The 24,731-nt window shown below is 38.4% G+C and overlaps 2 protein-coding genes across 10 annotated transcripts in view; one reads left to right on the top strand and one right to left on the bottom strand.

Moving 5' to 3' along the window:
* The window catches only part of Stau2 (staufen double-stranded RNA binding protein 2), a 305,215-nt gene that overhangs the window by 180,927 nt on the left and 99,557 nt on the right, over positions 1 to 24,731 (bottom strand). For 8 of the 9 annotated variants that reach the window (XM_085677373.2, XM_085677369.2, XM_085677375.2 and 5 more), the window contains 2 exons: positions 11,491 to 11,650; positions 9,465 to 9,572 (listed from right to left, as the gene is read on the bottom strand). In XM_085677373.2, the coding sequence (XP_085533499.1) occupies positions 9,465 to 9,572; positions 11,491 to 11,650 (268 nt within the window). Of the gene's footprint in view, positions 1 to 9,464; positions 9,573 to 11,490; positions 11,651 to 20,860; positions 20,880 to 24,731 lie in introns of those variants that run through there. The other variant, XM_048419919.3, reaches the window with a different exon arrangement.
* The window catches only part of Ly96 (lymphocyte antigen 96), a 415,901-nt gene that overhangs the window by 93,483 nt on the left and 297,687 nt on the right, over positions 1 to 24,731 (top strand). The window lies entirely within an intron of this gene.

Here is a 24,731-nt window from a genome sequence, read left to right on the forward strand (position 1 = left end):
TAGAGACCTGAAATCAGGTATAGGAAGGTAGATGAAACCTTTTTCTAGACTTAGTACTCTATATGACCATTAATATCATGACTAAAAGTTTAGAATATATGTGCTATTCTTATAAAATTTATACCTTAAGGAAAGCTGTTAGTCAATATAAAACTAAAGGATTATGATATTAGTGGCAATACCATAATTCTTAAATATTTGTTTTTCTTCTGTCCCATATCAGGTGGCTCTTCTGACATGAGACAGATGTTGAATTTTCTGAGTAAGCATGTTTGGTTAGATTAGGAGAAAGCCACACTCCAACTCCAAAGCCAGCTTTAATCTTTAACTGGAATGGGACTACAAAAAAAGACCATTATATGTCTGTAGAGAATAGCAGAAACAAACATTTGGGAAGATTTATGAAATTGTAACCTGTTAGAAATGTGATACATCATTAAGTCAATTTTATCTTTTTCTTGAGATATTTTTTCTAGATGATTTGGTTTTTTTTTTCCTTCAGATGTCTCATTTGTTCACTTGTCTTCAGAGTCCTTAGCTGGATATATTTATTCTCCTGAAAAGACACAAATAAAACCCTTCCCCAAACCTAATTTTGGGGAGATTCTCTTTTGGCATGTTATATCTGATCAAACAAAAGGGATTTGTTAGTTTTATAGGTTAGCTTATTTTATTTTCTCTTCTAATTAAGAGGTGTTTTATAGGTTAGCTTATTTTATTTTCTCTTCTAATTAAGAGGTGTCTCTTGTTCAAATCGAATCTTGATCAATTTTAATGGTATCCATAGCTTTTCTTTTCCTGTGGAAATAAAAACAAAATCCTGTCTCCAACATAACACATGTCTTGGTTTCCATTCTGAGGTCAGTACATCTTTAAAGTATATCGGCTCATTTAATTCTGTAGTTCTTTTCCTACTGTCCAATGTTTCTCCATACCTGCTGTTCCTTAGAAAATTCAAAGTTAATAAAACATTATGCAATTGATTTCTGGGCGTCTTTATCATCCCTTACTGTTTATTTAACATATCCTTTAGAGTTCAGTTTGACCTTTTAATAATTGCTTGCCTTGTAAGATTGTGTGGTGTACCTGTAATATTCTTTATATTATAATAAGCAGAAAAAAACTGTTTCATTTTCTTAGAGACATAAGCTAGAGCATTGTCTGTCTTTATTTGCACAAGCATAACCATAATGGCCATAACTTCTAGTAAATGTGTGATTACTGAATCAGCCTTTTCCAAACTCAAAATAATTGCCCATTTAAAACCTGAATAGGTATCAATGGTATAGTGTACATATTTTAGTTTGTCAATTCTACAAAACGGAACACATCCATCTGCCAGATTTTATTCCTCTGAGTACCCTTTGGTCTACTTCTTGCAGGTAGTAGTGTTTTGTCATATAAAAAACAAGTAGGACATTTCCTTATATTTTCCTTGGCTTGTTGCCACGTGATGGAAAAGTCTTTTTTTAAACCTTTGCTATTGATGTGATTTTTTAATGAAATCCTGTGGCCTTCAGTACATTTCCAATCAATAATTAATTAATTTCTGCATTACCTTGTGTTAGAGGAACTTGAAGACCCATACGGGATAAGATGTGTGTTATGTTTATGGAATGATTTCTATTTCTGATTGTATCTTGTTACTGGATAAATAATAAAGTCAATTCTGAATCATCTGGTATAAATTCAATGGTTTCAATATGCAAAACAACTCTTTCTGCATATTGTGAATCAGTAACAAAGTTGAGAGTTCTTTAAAAAACCCTTAGTACCATAAGAATAGCACATAATTCTGACTTTTGGAAAGAATCATAAGGGCTTTGATCTACTTTACTTAAATTTTCTAATTTATAACCTGCCTTTCCTGATTTATTTGCATTAGTATAGAATGTAGGGGCTACAGTTAGTTCTCTTTACAAATTGAATTCTCTTGCTTTTGGAATAGCTGTTGTTAATCTCTTCCAAAAAATTACTACAAGCTCTTTGCCAGGGTTCTCTTTCTGCCCATAATTTGTCAATTTCATCATTATTAATAGGTACTGTGATTTCTGCTGGGCTTATTTCTGCTAATTGACAAAGACTCAATTTTCCTTTTGGTATTCTCTGAGACTTTTTCCACATAAGTTTTTAATATTTTACTTGATTTATGTGGTAAAAAGATCCATTCTAAGATAATATCTTCCCTCTGCATTAAAATTCCTGTAAGGGAATGTTTGGAGGGTAATATGATCAGAATGCAGTTAAGATTTGGATCCACATGATCCACATGTGCCTCCTGTAATTTCTCTCCAATCAAAGTAAATTCTCTCTTGGCTTCAGCTGATTATTCCCTGGGACTATTTAAGTCCTTGTCACAATCTAAGGTTTTGCTTAAACTAATCAAGTCATCGGGATCTGTCCCAGTAGAGTATCGTAGATGAGAAATGTCTCCTAGAAATCTTTGGAAGTCATTAAGAGTCTATAATCGATTCTCCCCTAATTTGCATCTTTTGGGGTCTAATTTTTGGTAAACCTATTTTATCACCCAAATAATTAATAGAATCTCCTACTTGTATTTTTTAGGAGCAATGTGTAATCCCCAACAGGGCAAAATTTTCTTTACTTATTCATTTTTTTCTAAAGTATCTATATTTGAAACAGATAGCAAAATGTCATCGATATAATAGTAAACTATAGATTCAGGTAACTGCTTAAGTATCATTTCCAATGGCTGATTTACAAAATATTGGCACAGGGTTGGATTTTTTAACATTCCCTGTGGAAGAACCTTCCATTGGTCTCTCTTAGCAAGCTGAGAATTATTGTGAGTAGGCACTGTGAAGGCAAATTTTTCTCTGTCCTTTTCTTGCAAAGGTATAGTGAAGAAACAATCTTTTAAAGCAATAACTATAAGAGGCCATCCTTTAGCAATTGAGAAGGCATTCCTGACTGTAGTGGCCCACTGGCTGAATCACCTTGTTAACAGCTCTTAGATCTGTCACCAGTCTTCATTTTCCAGATTGTTTTTTAAACAAATACAGGTAAATTCCAAGGGCTGGTTGGAATTCTTCAATATGCTGAGCATCTAGTTGCTCCTATAGCAAATGTTCAAAAACCCACTGTTTCTCTATTAGTAAAGGTTAACCCATACAGGTTTGTCTGTCAACCATTTTAAAGGTAGGGCTGTTGGTGCCTTAGAAATATCAGTAGCTGCTATGCCCTGTTCTTATACAATCAGAATGGCCAGTGGATGTTCTTTACTATCTTTACTGATTTTGTACCATCATACCCAGAAACATACGTTAATTTGTGGTTTATTTCTAAGATTGGGGTAATGTTAATCTGAGTATTCCAATGCTGTAAGAAATCATGTCCCCAGAAATTCATTATTTGTTAGTCACATATGGCTTTAATATTCCCCTCTGTCCTTTTGCCCTATACATTCAACCTATCTTGCACTCTGTTTTACCTGAGATAAAGTTTTGATCCCTAAAAATTGAACATTTATGTCCTAAAGAGGTCAATTTGGGTGCCAAGATTCTGATGAAACTATTGTTACATCCACACCTTTGTCTACCAAACCTTCAAGGACAATATCATTTATTTCTATTTTTAGTTTTGATCTTTGTTCATTTATAGAAGTTTATCGCTTTATGGTTTCTCCTAAATTTTTTGTTCTCTCTTCTATAGTTGTTGCTTTATCCAGAGTAGTATGGTTTCTTAATATCAGGTTCTTTAATTGCTCTGGGAAGGAGTTTCCTTTATGATGGCAGGAAATGATTGAACCGGATTTGGCACAGGGGTCCCTCACAGAGTTTCCCAGGCAAAGGATTACCTTGAATATTTCTCATTGACCTACAATCATTAGTAAAATGCCTGCCTTTGCCACACCTTCCACATAATCCAGAAGGGAGAGGCAATCTGAATGAATTATTTTTAGAAAAAAAAATTGTTCCTAGGAATGCCCTGTCTACAATCCCTTTTAAAGTAACCCTGTTTGCCACAATGATAACATTTGACATTTCTATTTTCCTCAAAGCTCTGGAAATCACCTCTCCTTTCTATGCATCATTATGGTCATGAGATTTAATATTAATTGTATCTTGAATCTATTCCTGTAAAGGTGCTGATTTTTAGTGGCCTAATTATCCTTTTGCATAGAGAATTGGCATTTTCAAAAGCCAGAGATTCAATTATTATTTGTCTAATTTCTGAATTTGGTATTATTCTATTTACAGCTGAAGTTAGTCTTTGTAAGAAATCTGTAAAGGCTTGCTTTGGGCCCTGTATAACTTTAGTAAATTACTCAGTTTTATTTACTATTTCTCCAGTTCTGTCCCAACCATTCAAAGCTGCTGTGTGGCATAAATTCAGGATGTGGTCATCATATACAGTTTGTCTTTCTATAGTAGCATAATCTCCTTCTCCAAGAATTTGATCTTGGGAGATTCCCCTACCTCTAGCTTTACTCTGTTATTCCAAAATCTTAGACTCTTCTTTGAACCAGGTACTCTGTTATAATTGTGTAGCAGTTTCCAAAACAACTGTAAGCAATTCTATTCAGTCTTTAGGGATAATTCTACTATAAACTTACCACAAGTTTAACACTTGTTTCATAGAAGGTGAATGCATGCCAGATTAGACTATTGCATCCTTGAATCAATTTAAACCTAACACTGGCACAGGAATCCAGTTAGCTGTAACAGAGACTGCCATTTGGAAATTCCTGTAAAGTTACTGGATATATTAAGGTTGGCTATTTGAAAACCTTAGGCTGTTCCTCTCTATTTTTATAATGCATTGCTGAGATTGGTTCTCCATTAAATTCCTCTGTCTGGATTTGAATATCTCTGTGGTCTGCCTTATTAGGTTTTTCTAAGGCCTATATCTTAGCACTCAGATTAACCAACTGTTTTAGTGATAAGACAAAAATGATAAAACTGATGATTACAACTGACATTACATAAACTCCACCTAAATTATATATCCTCTCATTTAATTGTTCCATTTTCAAACTGTCTAGCACATTATCATACAGAGATCCACATCCATTCATTGTATGGTTTTTCCCATTTTTTTTTTAATTTGGGAAAAAACTCTCCTTTTAACTAATTCCTCCCTTTAAGAATTCCCAATTGTCTTAGCAAATCTACTGATGATATTGATGAAGATGTGAGACTTATTATTGTTGTGCAGAACAGCAAAAGCTTGACTGGATTTCAAGGCAGCGATCTAGTTTGGCAGAGCCCAGAAGGGGACTCAAGGAGAGTCTACAACCCTTGGTGGAGTCCAGAGGGGTGGGGTGTCTAAAGAATGCACAGGGGATTGTTTGGAAAAGCAAGTGTGGCGAGGACCTGCCTAAAGGCAGAATCAGCCAGTTTAGGGCTGGTGAATCCTGTAACATTTGGAGTCCAGGTGCTTCTGGAATTTGGGTGGCAGCTGGAGACTGTTTCAGAGAGGCTACAATAGGAAAATCCTAAGAAAAGAAAGTCTAGTGAGGTAGGGCTGGAGCCCCACGTTCAGCTCTGGCCTGTGCTGGTGGCTAAAAAGTCACAGGCAAATGGCTTTTTCATGAATTCATACCTCAAACGTTGGGCACCAAATGTAGCATGAATATTAAAAAAAACCCAGAGATAGGTATTGAGGTTCAACCTGAAGATCAGAAAAGCAAAGCAGTTAAGCCACTAGAAAGCTCTCACCTCTATAAAATCTCCAGACTGAAAGAGCATGAGTTCCTGTCTCATTCCCCCCTTATATTCCTCTCTAGTGCTAGGATTAAAGGTGTGCACCACCACACAGCCTCTATGGCTAACTAGTGTGGCTGCTGAGATTAAAGGTGTGCACCACCACCACCCAGCCTCAATGGCTAACTAGTGTGGCTGCTGAGATTAAAGGTGTGCACCGCCACCACCCAGCCTCTATGGCTAACTAGTGTGGCTGCTGAGATTAAAGGTGTGCACCGCCACCACCCAGCCTCTATGGCTAACTAGTGTGGCTGCTGAGATTAAAGGTGTGTGCCACCACCGTCTGGCCTGTATGGCTGACTACTGTGGCTACTTTGCGTATTGATCTTCAGGTAACCTTAATTTATTAAAATACAAATGAAATATGATTGCAACAAGCATGTAATTTACAGTTATGGTTCCCCATGTCTTACAGAATACAAAGCTAAGAACATAGAACATGCCATATTAGCTATGATGCTAAACTAGATAAGCCATCTAAAGTAAAAATAACACCACCACCCACACACACACATACGTATGTATGTATGTATGTATGTATGTATGTATGTATGTATGTATATAAAATGTCCTCTATCAGGGTAAGACACCAGAGGTCAAAGTTGATGTCTTATCATTTCAAAGATGAAGTTTCATCATACAATGGCCTATTTTATAGTACTGCATATATGATTATGGTTCTGTAAGATCATAATGGAACAGATTATATAGCATTTTAGTCTATGTTTACATATATTTCAAACACCATTAAGCTATAAAGCATCCTCCTGTGATAGACTTTCAAAAACATAAAAAGAATAAAAATTAACCTCCTGTTAGCAATCTCACTATTTTCATAAGGAAATTTAAACTCTTGGGAATTCTGGAGACACGATCTTAGATCTTAGATGGTACACTGATAAACCATAAAATATGCATTTTTCAGTGTAAAGAATTATGGAACTTTCAACTAGGAATATTTCAGAACTATTCAATATGTTCTTACGTCTAATCTATACCATAATGTAGAGAAAAGATGGATTCCAAGTACTGAATATCAAAAATCCTAGTTTCCTTTAAAAATCTGACCTAAGGAACAAATAGCATCTGGTTTACCGCTTAACTGGAATTTTATATTCTAATATTGAAGTACCACTAGGAAAAGGAATTAAAAACAATGTGTCATCTTAATAACCCAACATTAGCAGAGAAAGGAAGTAGTTATACGTATGCTTCCCAAGTAACTTAAGTTTACTAATTTAAACACCAACTGTTCGCTTTTACTGTTCTGATGCACATGCTTATTAATTATAAAAGTGATTTACTGGGCTGGGGATAGCTTTGTTAGGAGGCTGCCTGCTGAGCAAGCATGAGGACCTAAGTTCAGACCTCCAGCACGCATGTAAGAACCAGGCACCGCTGCACACATCTGTAAACCAACACTGGGTGAGCTGGAAACAGGCAGGTCTCTGGCACTCAAACTCTAGGTTCAGTAAAAGACCTTTTCCCAAAAATTAAGGTATAGAAAGGTCCCTGGTTCATTTCTGGATTTTGGCTCCAGCCCTCACTCTGCCCTAAAAGGCACAGCATGATTTACCCTGTGCCAGCCTCTAGGCTGAGAACATATGTGCATGTATACACACAGGTACCACACATTCAAAAAGCAATTTACTGACTCAGTAGGGAATCCTGGATATTTAACCTTTTATTGTCGCATTAGATCACCAGTATGAACATCAATACTCTATGCCATAACATACAGATGTACCAAGGACTTTTATGACATAAAATTTTCTTTCTATTTATTTTAGTTTTTAAAAGACTCCACACGCCAATGAGTTTTAGGTATGCGCAGGACACTTTGGTAGGCTTCACAAGTGTTCCCAGTCAGTTCTTGTTGGAATCAGTCTGTCAAGTACGTTCCCCTCCTGACTTCCTGATTTCGCTGCTATCCACCTGCTCCAGGCCAAGAAGCCAGGTAATATGACTTTTCAGAGTTATGATCCAGAAAAAAGCTGTTTCTCAGCCCAGTGTTCCTTCCAATGAGTGCAATGCAGGAGTTCCCCAGAAGATAAATGCGACAAAACTTGAAGGAGAAGTCACTCCACAATTTGAGCTTATTTCCTCATTCTTGCCTACTTTTTTCCCATATGAACCTCTAAGTTAGTGATTTCTTAATATGGAAGACATTATAAAACTATTTTTAAGGTTTTCTCTTTTTAAAAGTTTTAAACAGCCTTATAAATATTTAGTTTGTGCATATTTAGTTACAGAAATCTATATCTTTTTTTAAAATCAGTTAATGTTAAGACTTTTTGGAACTATGCCCTAGAGCACATACTTAATATTTGGCAAGGTCCTATGTATGATTGCCAGTGTCTCCCTCAAAAAGGTTGCTGCAGGAGTATCTTCCGCTCCTTCAGCCAATAGTCGCTGAAGGGCACCAGATAAGGGCGAATCAATCCCACACCAGTTAGGTTTTAAAGGGATATTTATTTTTGGGGGGTAAAACTTACAGACACACAAACCGTCAGGAAAGGAGCCTAGTTGCTGGAGCAGGAGCCGGAACTAAGCGCAGGAACCAAGGGACCAACCCGAGGCTTGCTACTCTTTTTTTAAAGAGAAATATACCACGCCCCAGTGCGCTGGTATTTCAGCGGTTATTGGCTGAAGGAGCGGAAGGCACTCCTGCAGCATTGTGGGCTCGTACTTCAGCAACTATTGGCTGAAGGAGCGGAAGGTACTCCTGCAGCATCTCCCCCTTTGGTTTAAGTAAGAGAGTTCTAAGCCTACTAAGAAATTATATACAGTAAGTACAAACCTACAAAATTATATACAACAAGTACAAATATCCTATTCTAACTAGCTTAAGTCTTGTATAATAAAAAACTTGGCCAAGTCATGAGAGGAAAGTAGTTATATTTATCTAGTCTTCAACCCCATAGAAGATCCAAGAAGGGAAATAATGTTACCTGAGTAATTAGGAAGTGCAATCAAAGAACTTCCAAAACATGCAACAAATCACAGAGACAACTGGCTACCTGGGCAATCACCAAAGTCCTGTTTGCAGCGTTGAAGCAACCAACTTTGACTAAGGCCTGGTGGGCCTTCTGTTATGTGTTATTTTCATTGGTTAATAAAGAGACTACCTTGGCCCTTTGATAGGACAGAAAATTAGATAGGCAGAGTAAACAGAACAGAATGCTGGGAAGAGGGAAGTGAGGCAGATGCCATGGAGCCAGCCACCAGGTCAGACATGCTGAATCTTTCCCGGTAAGTGTTTAAATGAATACAATTTGTGTGTTGTTATTTCCGGGGCTAAGCTAGCCGTGCGGGAGCTGGGTAGGATGAAAAGCAGGCCTGCTCGCAACCCCTACTACAATAGGTTTTGATCTCCATACAGTTAGAAGGAATTGGATGTTAGCATCGCATCACTAAACACTAAAATGACTCATAACTTTAATATATAATTAATGGTAAGTAAATAAAACACTAAATCCTATCTATAGAGTAACAGAAATTACGATCAGAAAACAAATTTTAAGGTCAAAACTGAAATGCCATGTATAAAGACAGTCTAGCACAGAAAAGACAAGGAGACCCACAATATTCATAGCATTATGATAATTTCCATTTCTCCAGGGTATAAATAATTTCATGGTAATGGATCTTAACACAAGAAGCATGTGCATTCCTGAGACAATCTAGGACATCATTTAACTTGCTGAAATAATCATAGAAAAGTACATGAACACATACCTCAAAACTGACGGGCATATTCCTCTTCAGAGCAATTTCAAACACTAAGCTTATTTCAGATTTATTCGCATCTTTGTCATCATCCATTTCTTTTCCTGATTCACCATTCTAAGTACACACAAAGAAAAATATGGTAGTATTGGGTCTTATCATCATAATAACTTTCCTACTGTTCTGCAATCAGGCAGGTTGACCTAAAATGTCTGAAATAGCAGCCATGGACACACACAGTGGATTCTCCTGGAATTATCACAAGTCAAGGGCTATGCTGTCAGACTTCTGGATTTTGTTTATTTTGCTTGAAGCAGAAGCAGCTAAAGCTAAGTTTGAAAGTTCTCCCCAACTTTTGGGAATAGACCCCAATTGGGTCTATTCTTTAGATCCAATTCTTTTACTGCAGAGCTGTGCACCAGCCTCATTACCCAACTGCTCTAACATGACCATGGGCGTACAAAGTAGACAGAGTACAGAATGCAAACCAAGACAGCGGCACTGTCTGGACTAGCACCATTCACTTATTCACTTATGTAATACATACTTCTAGAAGGTCTCATCTGTGCTGAACAATGTACGTGTGAGATGAGGGAATAAAGGGACAAGTCTTGCTATCAAAAAGCTTAGGATCTTGAGAACTTGTTTGGAGGTTCTAGCAGGGGAGCGGAGCTACTCCTATACCCTTGACTGAAGATTGGTCCTCCTCTATTTGGGGAAGGTTGTCCTCTTCGATCAAGTGCGCAGCTTTGGGAGGGACGCAGATGGAGTGGCAAGGGAGGACGGGTACACCTGCCTAGCCAGCCAGATCTGCCAAATCAACCCTGACGATCAATGGGGTGACAGATGTCGCAGTCAGATCACCCTCACATCCAAGAGATGGCTCTGAGGTTAAGAGCACAGATTGCTCTTCCAGAGGTTCTGAGTTCAATTCCCAGCAACCACAAGGTGGCTCACAACCATCTGTAATGAAATCTGGTACCATCTTCTGGCCTGTAGGCATGCATGAAGGCAGAATACTGTATACATAATAAATAAATAAATCTTTAAAGGGAAAAAAAGAAGCTTAGGATCTATACCTTCCTAAGCCTGGATGGAGGTGGGAGGGCCTTAGACTTCCCATAGGGCAGGATTCTCTGCCCTCTCTTAGGACTGGAGTGGGAGGGGGTAAGGGGGAGTGGGGGAGCCGGAGGGGAGGAAGTAGAAATTTTGAATGGTATTATTTATTAAGTAATAAAAAAATTATTAGAAAAAAAAGAAGCTTAGGATCTAATTAGAAATGGTTAACAGTTACCATGAACAGTTGCACCAGCAGAGAAACATGTATGCCCACGATGATAACAAATTTCAAAGAAAGACTATCATGTTTGGAGAAAAGATAATCTAGGGGGCTGAACTGTAAGGTTTGAATAACTCAGCAGAAAAGAATAAGAGGCTGGCTATTCTGTTGGAAATGCCTGAACTAGAGATATTAAAGTCAACGGAGGAAGCAGATGAAAATTTAAGAATGGGTAAAATTGCCCAAGAATAGCCTTAGCATTCTCATTTGCAAACTAAAGTAAGACTCCAAATTCTCAATCTCCTCCTCCTTACATCCTTTGACCACAGGCTGGGACTGGGGCTCACCTGGAAGAGCACTTGTCTTTAAAGCACAAGGCCCTGCAATCAACTTTCTGAACTACTAAAATCTGTTGTGGCCTTGGCCTACATTCCTTGATCTCAGGTGAACACAATGTAATCTTTGTCCAATACAAGGTTGCATTAAATGTAAGACAAATGAATGTTACCTTCCATCCTCATACACCGGTGCCTAAATCTCATGCTGCCTCGCAAGTGACTTCCACTGGTGAACAGAGGTCTTTCCAGAAGGAATGCATGAGTTTAGTGCAGTAATGGACATGTGAAAGCAAACTATCATGATCCTTCCCTAGCTGAACAAATTATTTCTTTTATTATACAATTAGTGTATTTGTCTGCTCAGTGACCTCCAAGGGAGAGCACAGGAAAGAGACTGTCACATTCGGCAGAGCCGCACCTGGGGAGACTTTTCTGGAATAGGTTCATTCTGCAGTGCTTGAAGGGCTTTCATTGCAGCATTATGTCTGGCAGCTTGTCGAGTCTTCCCTTCACCAAAGAATTCATTATTTCCTACTGTCAACTGAACATAAAAAATCTTCGGCATTGGGCAATGATACCTATAAAAAGAGAACACAAGCATTAGTTGTTGTGGAATGTTATTTTTCAGGCATGTTACATTTGTTTATGCTGTGGAACATTTGCTTAAAATATTTAAAATTTGTTTAAAATGCAAAGATGTGTTGCATTCTTTTATGTTGCATTTGTTTAACTCTGTGAAGCCGTGTTACTCTGCCTGTCTGATTGGTCTAATAAAGAGCTGAACAGTCAATAGCAAAGCAGGAAAAAGGATAGGCAGGGTTGGCAGGCAGGAAGAAAAAATAGGAGAAAAAGAGGGATCAGGATGCAAGAGAGGTTCAAGGAGTGAGAAAAGAAAGGGCCAGCCATTCGGACACACAGCCAGACATGGAATAAGAAGGAAAGAAAAGATATACAGAAACAGAGAAAGGTAAAAGCCCAGAGGTAAAACATAGGTGGGATAATTTAAGAAAATCTGGCAAGAAACAAGTGAAGTTAAGGGCAGGTATTCATAAGAGAAAATAAGACTATAAGACTATGTGTGCTTCATTTGGGAGCTGGGTGGCAAGCCCCCAAAGAGCCCAAAGAGCCAAAGAGTAAATGAGTAAAGAAACAACAGTTAGTGGTAGCTCAATATGAGTCTATAGTCATAATAACCATAAGATTACTTCACTTAAAATGTTAACAACTATGGAATGTGCAGTATATTCTCTTATTAACCCTAATACAATATTAACCACAAGAATATATTTCTGTAGTGATATTTCATTTGTATTTTAATAAATAAAGTTTGCCTGAAGTTCAGAGAATAAAACAGTCAGCCACTGGCTCTTATGTCTACCTCAGTCTGAAATGGTGATCCTGCCTCTAGGAATCTCAGAATGAGACTGTGTGTGAGAGCTGTCTCCTCCCGCCTTATATTACTCTCTAGTGCTGGGATTAAAGGTGTGCACCACTACCTCCCAGTTTCTATGGCAAACTAGTGTGGCTACTGAGATTAAAGGTATGGATCATTGCTGCCTGGTCTGTAAGGCTGACCAGTGCGGCTGTTTTACTCTCTCATCTTCATGCAAGCTTTATTTATTAAAACACAGATGAAATGTCCCGATATATTTCTAAGGTAAAATGTGAGTCAATATATATCTATACATAATACTGTACACTGACTTCCAAGAGAAATGTAACATTAAACAAAAATGAATGGAATAAAAATTATCCAGCTAGATCACAGAAGATTTTCTTATGAAGTTTTAGTTTTGATAGATGAGAACTGAATAGTTTACTACTGAGAACTGACAGGCGCTGCAGAAATTGGAGACAAGTGAGCGCATTTAGGCAGTGGCATGCATTATTACCGGGCTTGTAGCAAATAGTGGCTGTACTAGAACTATGGGGGGCAGAGAGATGGCTTAGTATTATATAAACCAATAAAGACATAATATTGACATAACAAAAACTAAAAAAGTTATGCCAATTCTTTTTTAAACGTTTACTTTAAACTGGCCACAGCACCTGCACATATTTCAGAAGGCAGTGACATTTCATATGTACACAATGCACAATGATTAAAATCAGGGTAACGGGCATGCACTCATTTCTTTGTGCTGGGAATGTTCAAAATGCTTTCTGTTTGAAATACTAACTTAACTTTTGTTACCTACAGTTATTCTGCTTTACTACATAGAACATATACATCATTCCTCCAACCCAGTGAACCCCATTAAATATCTTCTCCCTATTCTCTCTTGCCCAACACCCTTTTCAGAATCTGGCAACTACTACTCTACTCTCTACATTTCTCAAGATCAAATTATTAGCTTCCTGATACATGCGAGGCATGCAGAGCTTTTCCCTCTACGCCTGATTTATTTCACTTAACACAGTGTTCACCAGCTCCACCCCTGTTGCTGCATATGAAACAATTCCCATTGTTATTCATACTTTCTTTAGATATTCATCCACTGATGGATACCTGGGCTGATTCCAGATCTTGCCCCCATGAACACTGCTGTTAGCGTGTGACTGTAGATGTCTCTTCAGAATCAGCTCCATGGAGATTGCTGGATCATGGAGCAGCTCTATTTCTAAGCTTGGTGTGTTTTGTTTGTTTTGATTCTGCTGTTTTTGAGGAATCGCTATGCTGTTTTCCATAATGAATATACTAACCTACAGTCTCAACAGGATATGAGTTTCCTATTCTCCTCCTCCTTCTAGTCTGGTTTCTTACTGCAGGGTGGTGCATATTTCTCTGATGTGATGCTGAGAAGTATTTAAGTTAATTCTTACATAGGAAGTTAGAGATCAGGAGTTAGAGTCCCTGATAGGCAAAAGAGAGGGAGGAAGGTCATGGCTAGGTAATAAAGGTGGCCAATTTTCAGGTGGTCAGCTTCTTCCTCAACCTGAGACAAAAGCCTAGCGGCTTCTATATCCTCCCAGTGGGCCCCTGAGGACAGGCTGGCTCAGCAAGTTCAAGGTCTGGTCAGGACCTGTCACACAACAGTTTTAGGCCAATCAACCATCCTTTCTGTCTTCAAACTGACAAACCCTACAGCAGGGAGGAAGACTCTTCAAGAAGAAACTGGATTTTCTGGCTTTCTGAGTTCCCTTCTGCTTTGCAGAGGGTCTTTTTCTATGTATGTCTGCATGTGTGTGTTTCCTTCTTCCCAATGAAGACAGATTTCTTTTTTCTTTTGCTTTTTTGAGACAGGGTTTCTCTGTGTAGCCTTGGCTGTCCTGGAAGTCACTCTGTAGACCAAGCTGGCCTCAAATTCAGAGATCTGCCTGCCTCTGCCTCCTGAGTGTTGGGATTAAAGGCATGTGCCACCACCGCCAACGAAACACCATTTTTAACTGCTGATTCTGTCTGTAGGGCATGAGATCCCTCTGTTGCTACTTGTTCTGCTTCAGATTTCTTCCTACTTTTTTTTAATTCTTTAGCCAGCAGAGAAAATGAACACCATCAAGACCCCTAGACAATATCGTTTCTAGACTGCATAAGAAGCAAGCATCACAAACTATACTCATGATTGACAGCTCAGCCAGGGTGTAGTGAAACTGAGGGAGCAAGGTGTGACTAGGAAGCTGCTACTAATTGAGGGGTAAGAGACCAAGAGAGAAAGGAACACATCTAGGATATATTTCACATTCATTTCTTTGATTTGTTTTTCTAGATTGGGTTTCTCTGTGTAGCTCTGGCTGTCCTGAAACTCACTCTGTAGACTAGGCTGGCCTGGAACTCACAGAGATCCACCTGCCGCTGCCTCCCAAGGGGATTAAAGACGTGCACCACCACCAGCAGCAGCAGCAGCAGCTGAGAAGAAATTTTAAAAATTAGGATAGATGACAAAAATCTATCAACTCAGAAATTACTTACGGAATGTCTTTTATGAAAGGATACTGTAAAAACAAACATAGTAGAGAAGACAAACAGTAAGACATGTATGTAGAATACTTAGTGTGTTAAAAAAAATACCTGTAAAAAATAGGAACGGGTTCAGAAGTACCAGGCAGTAGCCTATATAAGGTGGCTAGGAAGGCGTCACTGAGAAAAGGACAGTTTTGTAAAGACCTGAAAAAAGTGAGGAACCAAACCATGCAGGAATAGGGGAGAGTGCATCTGAGGTACACAGAATACCAAACCCTGAGGCCCGGAGACATGCTCGAGTAACTAAGAAGACCTATGTGGCCAGAGCTGCAGGAGTACAGAAGGAAAGTCAAGAGGAAGAGACAACCTGATTCTGCAGGGCTCCCTTAAAGTCAGTTTAAAGATTCCACTTCGATCCTAAGAGAAATGGACAGCCACTGTTAGCAGAAAGGGACATCATCTAAATCACATCGTGGAAGATCATCTCCTACACTCAGGGCAGACTGAAGGGGAAGGGCAGCAGAAGCAAGGGGGCTCCAACAGCCCAGCAATGACATGAGCCTCAGTAAGGGACAGACAGTGCCTTAACTTGGGTATCATAGTAGAAGAAACAAGAAGTCCCTGAATTCTACATGAGTTTCAAAAATAAAGATGAGATTATCTAAGGGCAGCCTCTGAAATCCAAGACCTGGTCAGTCACCCCCAGAGCTCGAGAAGAATACTAACCACTGCAAAGGGACCCTGCAGCTCTGCTCTGCAAAGTGAAGCAGATATGTCACGTGGGCAATCATATCGATGAATCTGGACTCTAAGGAAAAGTTCTAAAGTGAAGGTAAAATTTGGAAATATTCAACATAAATGGCATTCAAAGATTAAGAAAAATAAGGACCCTGTGGGATTCAGAGCTAAAAGAAAGACCAATAAGCACAGGTTCATAACATGGAAAAGTTTTTTAAGTTGTGTTAAAGAACAAGAGACTGATGACACCCTCAGTAACAGACAAAGTAAAACTAAGACTAAACAATATGATCACTAAATTGGATGACTCAGCACATGAACAGGATCAATTTTGATGGAATAATGGATTTGTAATTGTAATGCTAAAAATTAATTTTAAAAAATTATCAAAGTGCTAGAAAATATTTCCAAACCAAAGTCCAACTGAGGTGCTGCTTTTGCTTCCTGCCATGCTACAGGTTGAACCCAAGGGTCTGCACAAGGTAGACAAGAACTCTACCACCGAGTTATAACCCCAGCTTGAAGTCACAACATAGTCTAAAGGATTATTAAATATCAAGTAGTGGTATTCTTCAGACTGTCTTGAGTAAAACTGGAGAGAGTCCACAATGTTAAATTTTACTGGGCATATGGGACTAAATCAATGAAGGTTTACTGAAAGTCATGATCGGTACCAAAGACGCAGATTATTAGTAAGGCAATAATTGAGACTGTGTGAGTGGATAAAGACCTGGAAAGGATTCATGCAAAGGCACCTGGAGAGAGCCTAAGGCTGGACTCTGATTAATGCCTGTGATCAAAGTGCAGGGGAAACAATAGACAGACGGCAGAGGACAGGATAAAGAGGGCCGGAGCCAGAGAAGACATTACAATACAATGTCAGGGACACAAACAGTCTACAGTGTCTAAAGGACTGGAGAAATCTAGAGCATGGCAGCAGAAAAAGTCACTGTTTTAAACTCTAAACATCTATTCTTATGGCTCACAGTTTTCTATTACATATATTTTTAAAATAAGGTATTATAAATGAATATAAGTATCCTTATTTTTAAATTAGTAAACATAAAAAAGTTAAAGAAGAAACAATGATAGTAAATTATTATTTTTAACATCCAAAAACTAAAAAGAATTGAAAAATGCAATCTTTTGTCCTTTGATTACAATAACTAAACAGGATACAGAAAGCACAGTTCTCTCCAGCTTACTACTCATCTCCTTCATCCAAAGATTCCAACAGACTGTACGAGTGATACCCATACACCATCTATACTATCATCCACCTCCACATAACTGCAGAGATTTAAGATTCCAACAGACTATACGAGTGATACCCATACACCATCTTTACTATCATCCACCTCCACATAACTGCAGAGATTTAAGATTCCAACAGACTATACGAGTGATACCCATACACCATCTTTACTATCATCCACCTCCATGGAACTGCACAGAGTTAAAGATTCCAACAGACTATACGAATGATGCATATACACCATCTTTACTGTCATCCACCTTCATGGAACTGCACAGATTTAATTTGGTTCTATAAAACTTCAATATACAGCACCTGAAATCCAAAATCAACTCCTGAACTGATCTTACATGGCAAGCTTTCCCTGTACAGCAAAAGCTTACAATTAATTATAAACTCCTGAAAACAGAGGACCACAACTGGAATGCTAAGACCTTTAACTACAGTAGAGGGAGTGGGCGCCACGATAATCACTAAGGTCTGCTGACAATTACAAAACTCATTTTGGTTTGCCACAGAGACAAACAAAATTTCTATTCATTATAACTTTACTGGAATATGATGTCATAACACATAACCATACTGAAACAATCTGCTGATTTTTCTGACCAAAATATTAATTGCACACTAAAGATCCCTTGGGGCCTCTTCCTTTGGGCCATCAAATATGGCTTTATGTATGTATATAGGCATGCATTTTGATACATATGTATATATAAACCATACCATATAAATATCAGAGGGAAAATTAAGTATATTGCATTTTTTACATAAAAAGTAAAATATTCTAGTAGTAACAACAGGAAATACCAAGACCTGATGCCTGACTTGTTTCATTCCAGTTCCCTTCATCCTCTGGCTTAACAACGATTCTTAGTAATATACCCCACATGGTTTGAATATCTTACACATCACATCGCCTCAGAGCACCATGACAATTAAGATTAGCCAGAGCACTCTGATTAATGGCATCCAGACTGCACTACAAGAGAGATGACAAAGAATGCTTCATCAAACAGAATACTCTGTGTAGAGGTCCTTGCCTCTAAATACTTATTTCCTTTGGTAAAGAAACACTCAAAGCTTATTAACTTTCAAAGGTAGTATGGTCTACTTAATGACATTCCTTCTCCTGTTTGTATTTTTTCAAACAGTAAGCTCAATTTTGATAATAAACATTCAATATATGATGCATTTATTTCAACAAATTAAAATATATGTAACTAAGCAGTAAGAAGTCTGTGCTTAAAGCTTAGATTCCCACACTGCTGACTACTGTTAAGAGATGAACCATGAACAACCCTACTGTGCAAGAATTAAATGGGCTCTTCCCACCCATAGCCTCCACAGTGTGGCTCTGCTTTTTTCATCAGAACCATTTTCTGTCCTAATTAAAATCTACACTCCATGGGCTGGGGAGATGGCTCAGTGATAAGGAGCACTGGCTGCTCTTTTAGAGGACCAGGGTTCAATTCCCAGTACGCACAGGGCAGCTCACAACTGTCGGCAACTCCGGTTACAGGGCATCTAACACCCTCATATAGATATGCACGCAGACAAAAACAACAAATACACATGAAATAAAAATAAATAATTAAAAAACAGGTTTTTTAAAAATCTATACTCCAATCCTGGTCTTGTAAACCAGTCTCTGCAGCGGAGTCCCTGAGTTGCCTTGATGACTTCGTCCACTGTCTCGGAGCCGATGTCCTAGGTTATCCTTGCACAAGACAGTCTTGGCCAACAAGCAACTGCGTCAAATGAGGGGATATAGCCACTCCTTACTGCACACTGGCTACATCCTGTGGATCTGTTTAATCCTTACGATAGCTGGTGTGACAGGAAAGGTCTTGAAGCTCACTTTGAGAGGTAACAACTTTCCCCAATAGAATTGTTGAGAGTCAAATTCAAGTCTAACTTTAGAGGTTCAAGAAAATCTTGAAGAATTCCTCAAGGCAAACAAGATGGCCCTGTAGGTAAAGATGCTTACAACCAAGCCTGAAGATTTAGCTCATTCCATAGCACTTGAATGCTGGGATGAGGAAAAACTTCTGATTCACATGTGTTATAGCATGAGCTCCTGTCACACCCACACACATGCACAACAAACAAACAAATAATAAAAATATAGAGTGCCTAAAACTCTGCCTTATTATCTTATTGCTCTGGCCATTTTTGTTTAATTCAACCATCTACTTAGTGGCCAAAAAAGCTAATGCAAGGGTTCTAAATGAACGAACACTAAGAGATGCAGTCACAAATAGCATTCCACAGTGACTTCTTGAGCTTCCACAGCATGAACTTCAAACAGACAATCAAATGGTGCAAGATGAAAACGATGGCAATCAGAGCCAAACTGTTATACAACCTAGATTTTACAAAAGCCACTTACAAGGCTTCTTTTCCATGCTTCATTATTCCCTACTTGGTGTGCATGTGCTGGTGGTGGGGGGATAAACACAAAACACTGTAAATTAAAAAGCTTCCTTTTCCTTAGATACGTAAGAAGTCTTCAGATCTGCCCTAGCTGTAAGACATATGAGGCAATATAACAATCAAAGGATACATGAGTCCTGTCAATTAATACTTTACATCCTAAAACACTTTTTAAGCAAAGGCAAACTACCTTCACATGTGTTACTATAGCAATCTTATGCACCATATAATCTTGCTGTCCTCCCTAAAGTGACTTCATTCAAAGCCTTCTTTCTCAACTCCTTTATGCAATCTTTCTAAACAACAAACCCCATGTGTCCTCCCTACCATTCCGACTGTTACTTTATTTTCCAGCATCTCACGTTGCTAGATATCATTTTTACAAGGTGAGAAAGATACATTCCAAACAATATGAGGACTTAAAAAATTGAAAAATAATTACCTCATTTCATTTGACAATGTTACTCATAAATTTCAATACAGCTTAGACATTCCTATCTTCTCTACAGGTTTATGTCCAAAGCACATTAAAATGTTATCTTCTGATCTGACTGGGAGAGGCTTGGGTTCTATTTATTTATAATTCAGACTGAAAACAGAATGTGACTTAGCCCAGAATTCTATCTCAGTTTACTACTTATCTGTAAAATATTTGCAGAACTCATGATTTAAAAATTCTAAAAGCCAAAACTCAGAATTCAAATGACATTTGATTATTTTACTCTTTGAACACTTATGGCAGCTCTAACCCAAATTCTCTCCCTCGAAACAGAAAAATAACAAGTCTTATCATAAGGCTGTAAAGTAGTCTTGGCACAGTTTCAAACTTGCACATATATAAAATGTCTAGATAGTTCTTTCTTGACATCTATAAAATTTGAAAATATGTCTTTTATGGGGTCTGAGTTTTAATTTTTAAGGAATTCAAATATTAAGAATGATTTGAAAAGATCCACAAGCAAGCCGAAAAGCAGTTTTAAAAGAGGCATGAGGACACTGCTCCTGTTGGGTCTGTGGGACTCCCCGAGTTATGTCTGGGTGCCTAGGAGCAAGTACAAAGGACTGGAAGGATTCTGGGGCAGCGGGTTTCAAAGCGGTGAATTAAATGGCATAGCAGCAAGCACAGTTTCAAGTCTTTGGCTGCACTGAAGGTAAATGGAAATCTGAGAATGTAGGATATGAGACCGAGAAGACAGTAGTCAGCCTGTGTCACGGCAATGCCTCCAGAGAGGACTGTGCAGGGCAGAGGGTGCTCCTCTCAGAGGCCTACTGCGCTGCACACACCACTGGCACCCTCACAAACTACTCACACTTCCTATTCTTGCCCCTTCCCTAAACCACATCTACATAAACCATCACGACCACAAAAGGAGACATTAACATTTAAGTCATCCATGCGTTCACAAACTCAATTTCATTTGGAGATGAAGAAAAAAGGGAACAGAGATGGTAACTAACCTCCCCAGGACCACTTAATGCGAGCTGGAATCTGGGCCAAGCCAGTCTCACTGGCAGCGATGTTCAACCTCTGAACTGTGCTGCCTCTGAACTAATTGCACAATCATGAGCTGTAAACTTTGAAGCCATGCTACACGTGGATATAAAGACCATGCAAGTCTAGCTAGACTTAGGAGATCTGGCAGATTCAGAATATCTCTTTGAGCTAATGTCACGTGAAAGACACCAGTTACCAAAGAGGACCATTCTATGCTGAAAGTTGACTGGGAAGTTTCCCCTCCTCCCAGTTTCTCCTCATCCCTCTTAGTCCACCTCTCTGAAATCTGAGCTTATAAACGATAACTTGCCCCTTTCCACAGTTCAGTCATAGTGGCCTCGATTTCCAAAGAACAGAACATAAAGGAAAAGCCCCATGTGCAGCATCCGTGTGGATAGTACTGACTTCATCTTTCACCTCTCAGCAGAGCCAGCTTTACTGCCCACTTCCTAGTAACCAAACAACTTTACATGCCTAGAAGAAACCAAAGCATTGTAGCTCTGTTTACCAATACTGATACTGTAGGCAGGACTTTCCACTAACACCCATATGGAACAGTCACCTAAAGGCACATCCTCTTGTCTTCTACACTAGCACTTCAGAATCAGCTGCCACTGTAATTTTCAGTGCCTTAAACAATCTGTTCTGTGTTTTACAAAGACTCAGTAAACTTCTTGGAAAAACCATCTGGGCCAACTGCTCTTCTCCAGGACAGTGGGCGACACTAAGTGACTACTGTCCAATTAGTTTTCTAGAAATTTGACAGAAATCCACATCTTTATCTTCTTCCAAGGCAGGTCTGGTAAATCTCTCTACAAAACCACCCCATTCATCCAGGTTCTAAGATTATTTTTACCATGAGTTAATGTAGTCTATTTACATACTGTAATAGATCTTAGTAAAACTAAAATGTATCTCAAGGATTTTCCCATCTTTTTTATGTAGTCATCTTTTATTTCCATACTTCTTTTCCATTCTTGTTTGTTACTCCTTTCTAAGTTCTTGTGCTTGGCACTCTATTTTTATGGTATCATTTCCAGCATAAGCATAAGACTCATGAATTTGCCTTCCCATATACTTTTATTGTTCAGACTACACTGTGCTCAAGAGGAAATACACTAGAGTGCTCTCTAAGTTTCTGGTGGGGGAACCTTGTAGAGACTCACCAGTTACCTAGGAGACACCCTGGGGAAGCCTTGGGAAGACTCACCAGTTACCTAGGAGACACCCCGGGGAAGCCTTGGGAAGCATCTGTACTCTTTCTGAGTTACCTGTTTAATCTACTAGAGCTCTTAGTTTGAGTATAATAAAAATTACTGCACATTTTAGGAAACATAATTGAAAAATATTTCTCAAATACCTTTATAAACTTGGAAATAAACACTGGTAGAGAAAAGTTTTTGAGGTTTAGAGTTGGGGAAACTGGATTCATCTACTACATAGATGACCCAGTGAAAGAAGCCTTAGGTCAAGACTAATCAAAAGTAAGACTGACTTTGATTGCATTACTTTTCCAATTTTATGCAAGTGATAATCTGGGTGGAAATCACTTCAGTTTTCGTGTAATAGCATAGTATAGCTGTACATTTATTTAGGAATAGCTTTTCAAATACAGAAATAAATGTACATATATTGTGTACCTTAAAATCTTCTATAAAATGTTTTAAAGAAATACAATCTTAAGTTTTTACCATATATTTACTAAATATGACCTGCTCAAAAACCTAACAGATATCTATGAGTAAGAAATATCCAAGATTCAGCCCGTGAGTTACACGAACTCTTCCACTATTCAATTCCATCTCTGGCTACTGTTTCTCTGAAGATCTTCTTTGTGCATTACTAGTATAGAAAAATCTCTCAAGTCCTTTGCAGTAACAAAACACTTATGAAACTATATCTAGAAAATAGCTGAAATGCTTCTGTTTCCCCACAATGTTAAGCTCACAAATATTTGTTTTGAGTTTTAAAATTTTCATGTGAGGGAAGTATAAAAATATAATCAGACTATATTTTAAGGTGGTTTTTTTAAATCTTTTCATGGATAAATTGCCTCAGTGACGGCTAGAACACAGGAAGAAAGTGGAGTGTGGCCTCTAAAGCTTACACGAGCTCCAGAAACTGCTTTGTTACAATGTCCAACCCAGACATCTCCTCCAGTGTTTTTGCTGATCAAAATTTACTATCAACTTTGGATGTTTGCCCATGGCAAATACTCCCCAAAGAAACACAGAGACATTACATCAGCGGTGTAACAACAAGATCAATGTGCTTTGATGGCGAGCCGAACGGTAATTAGACCTATTGCACGCTCGCAGTATTTTGTCTCTTTCATTGAAATCTAAGTGAATCTAAGTTGTACATCTGCATATAGTTTAATGATAACAATAACTTGCAAGTTAATAGCTATTCATTGGAATATAAAAAATCTACTTGGCATTTTCCCAGCTAATTGTTTTTACAGCTTGAATTCACTTTTGCATTAGCTGCATTCATAAAAAAGTTAACATGAAGCAAATATTTTCATACTAAATTCCATTTTCCCACTGTTGCCCAATATTTAATCTTGAGCTATATTTCTGTAAGAAAATGTTAGCTCTAACACATTATAAAAGTTATAATTAAAATTCATATGTCCAGAAACAGGTATATTTAATCAACTGTTTTATAAAACACATTTTATCTTCTCATCTGCAATAAAATTAGCCCAATGGGTAATTACTTTGTTTCATATTCTCACAAGCATTAGAAGTAAATGTAGGCTTTAATAGCAACTGTAGGGCTTTTAACATGGCTTTTGAGAGCCAGGCCTGGTAATGCATGCCTTTAATCCCAGCTGGAGAGGTAGAGGCAGGGGGACATCTCTGAGTTCAGGCAAGCCAGGTAAATATATGAAATTTTGTCTCAAAAACCAAACAGAAAAACTAAATACAGAAGTACAATTTACAATGTATTAGCTGGAATTGCATCCCAGAGGTCGGCTGTCAGATTTTAGCAATGCAAAGATTGTCAGATCAATGACAGTAATTACTCTCAGAGCTTCCAAATTTCTACAGCTGCTGGTTTAGGGCTTTTTACTGCCATCCATACTAGTTTACTGAAATCAAACATCTCCTTTAGAGTACATTTTCTTGGTGTGGGAGATGCTGCCTGAGATGAAGCCTCACAGGATATTCCAGTCAGGACTTGATCATAATTCTAAATTTTCTTTAGGTCCCCATAAGATTAACAGAACTCCCAATCACCATAAGTAGCCTGGACTACTACGCCCACATTCCCAAAAAATGTACTATGGCTATTTTCCTTTGTTTATAAAAAAAAAAAGAGGGGGGGGAAGTGGTGCAGGAGAATTGTCTGTATTCTGTCAATCATGTTTTAAATAAACGCTGATTGGCCAGGCAGGAAGCATAGGTGGGTCAACCAGACAGGAAATAGAGGCGGGGCCTTGAGAACAGGAGAATTCTGGGAAGCAGGAAGTTCCCTTGGCAGTCCTGCCCAGACCACTAAAGAAGCAGGATGTGACCTGACCCTGCTGAAAATGGTACTGCGCCATGTGGCTAACATAGATAAGAAAAGTGGGTTAATATAAGCTACAGAGCTAATAAGAAGCCTGAGCTAATGGGCCAATCAGTTTATAATCTTATGGAGACCTCTGTGTGATTTTCTTTGTAGGCTTACTAGCTGTGAGTACTGGGCAGGACATAAACCCCAATAAGCAGGCTCTCATGTTACATTTTCTGATTCAAGTATTTGTTTTCAAACAAATACAAAGAGGATATGCATAGCTATTTGGATCTTACATACAAAATGCAAAAAGAAACTTGCTGTAACAGG

The sequence above is a fragment of the Myodes glareolus genome, chromosome 16 (assembly GCF_982192425.1).
Source record: "Myodes glareolus chromosome 16, mMyoGla1.1, whole genome shotgun sequence".
Lineage (NCBI taxonomy): Eukaryota > Metazoa > Chordata > Mammalia > Rodentia > Cricetidae > Myodes > Myodes glareolus.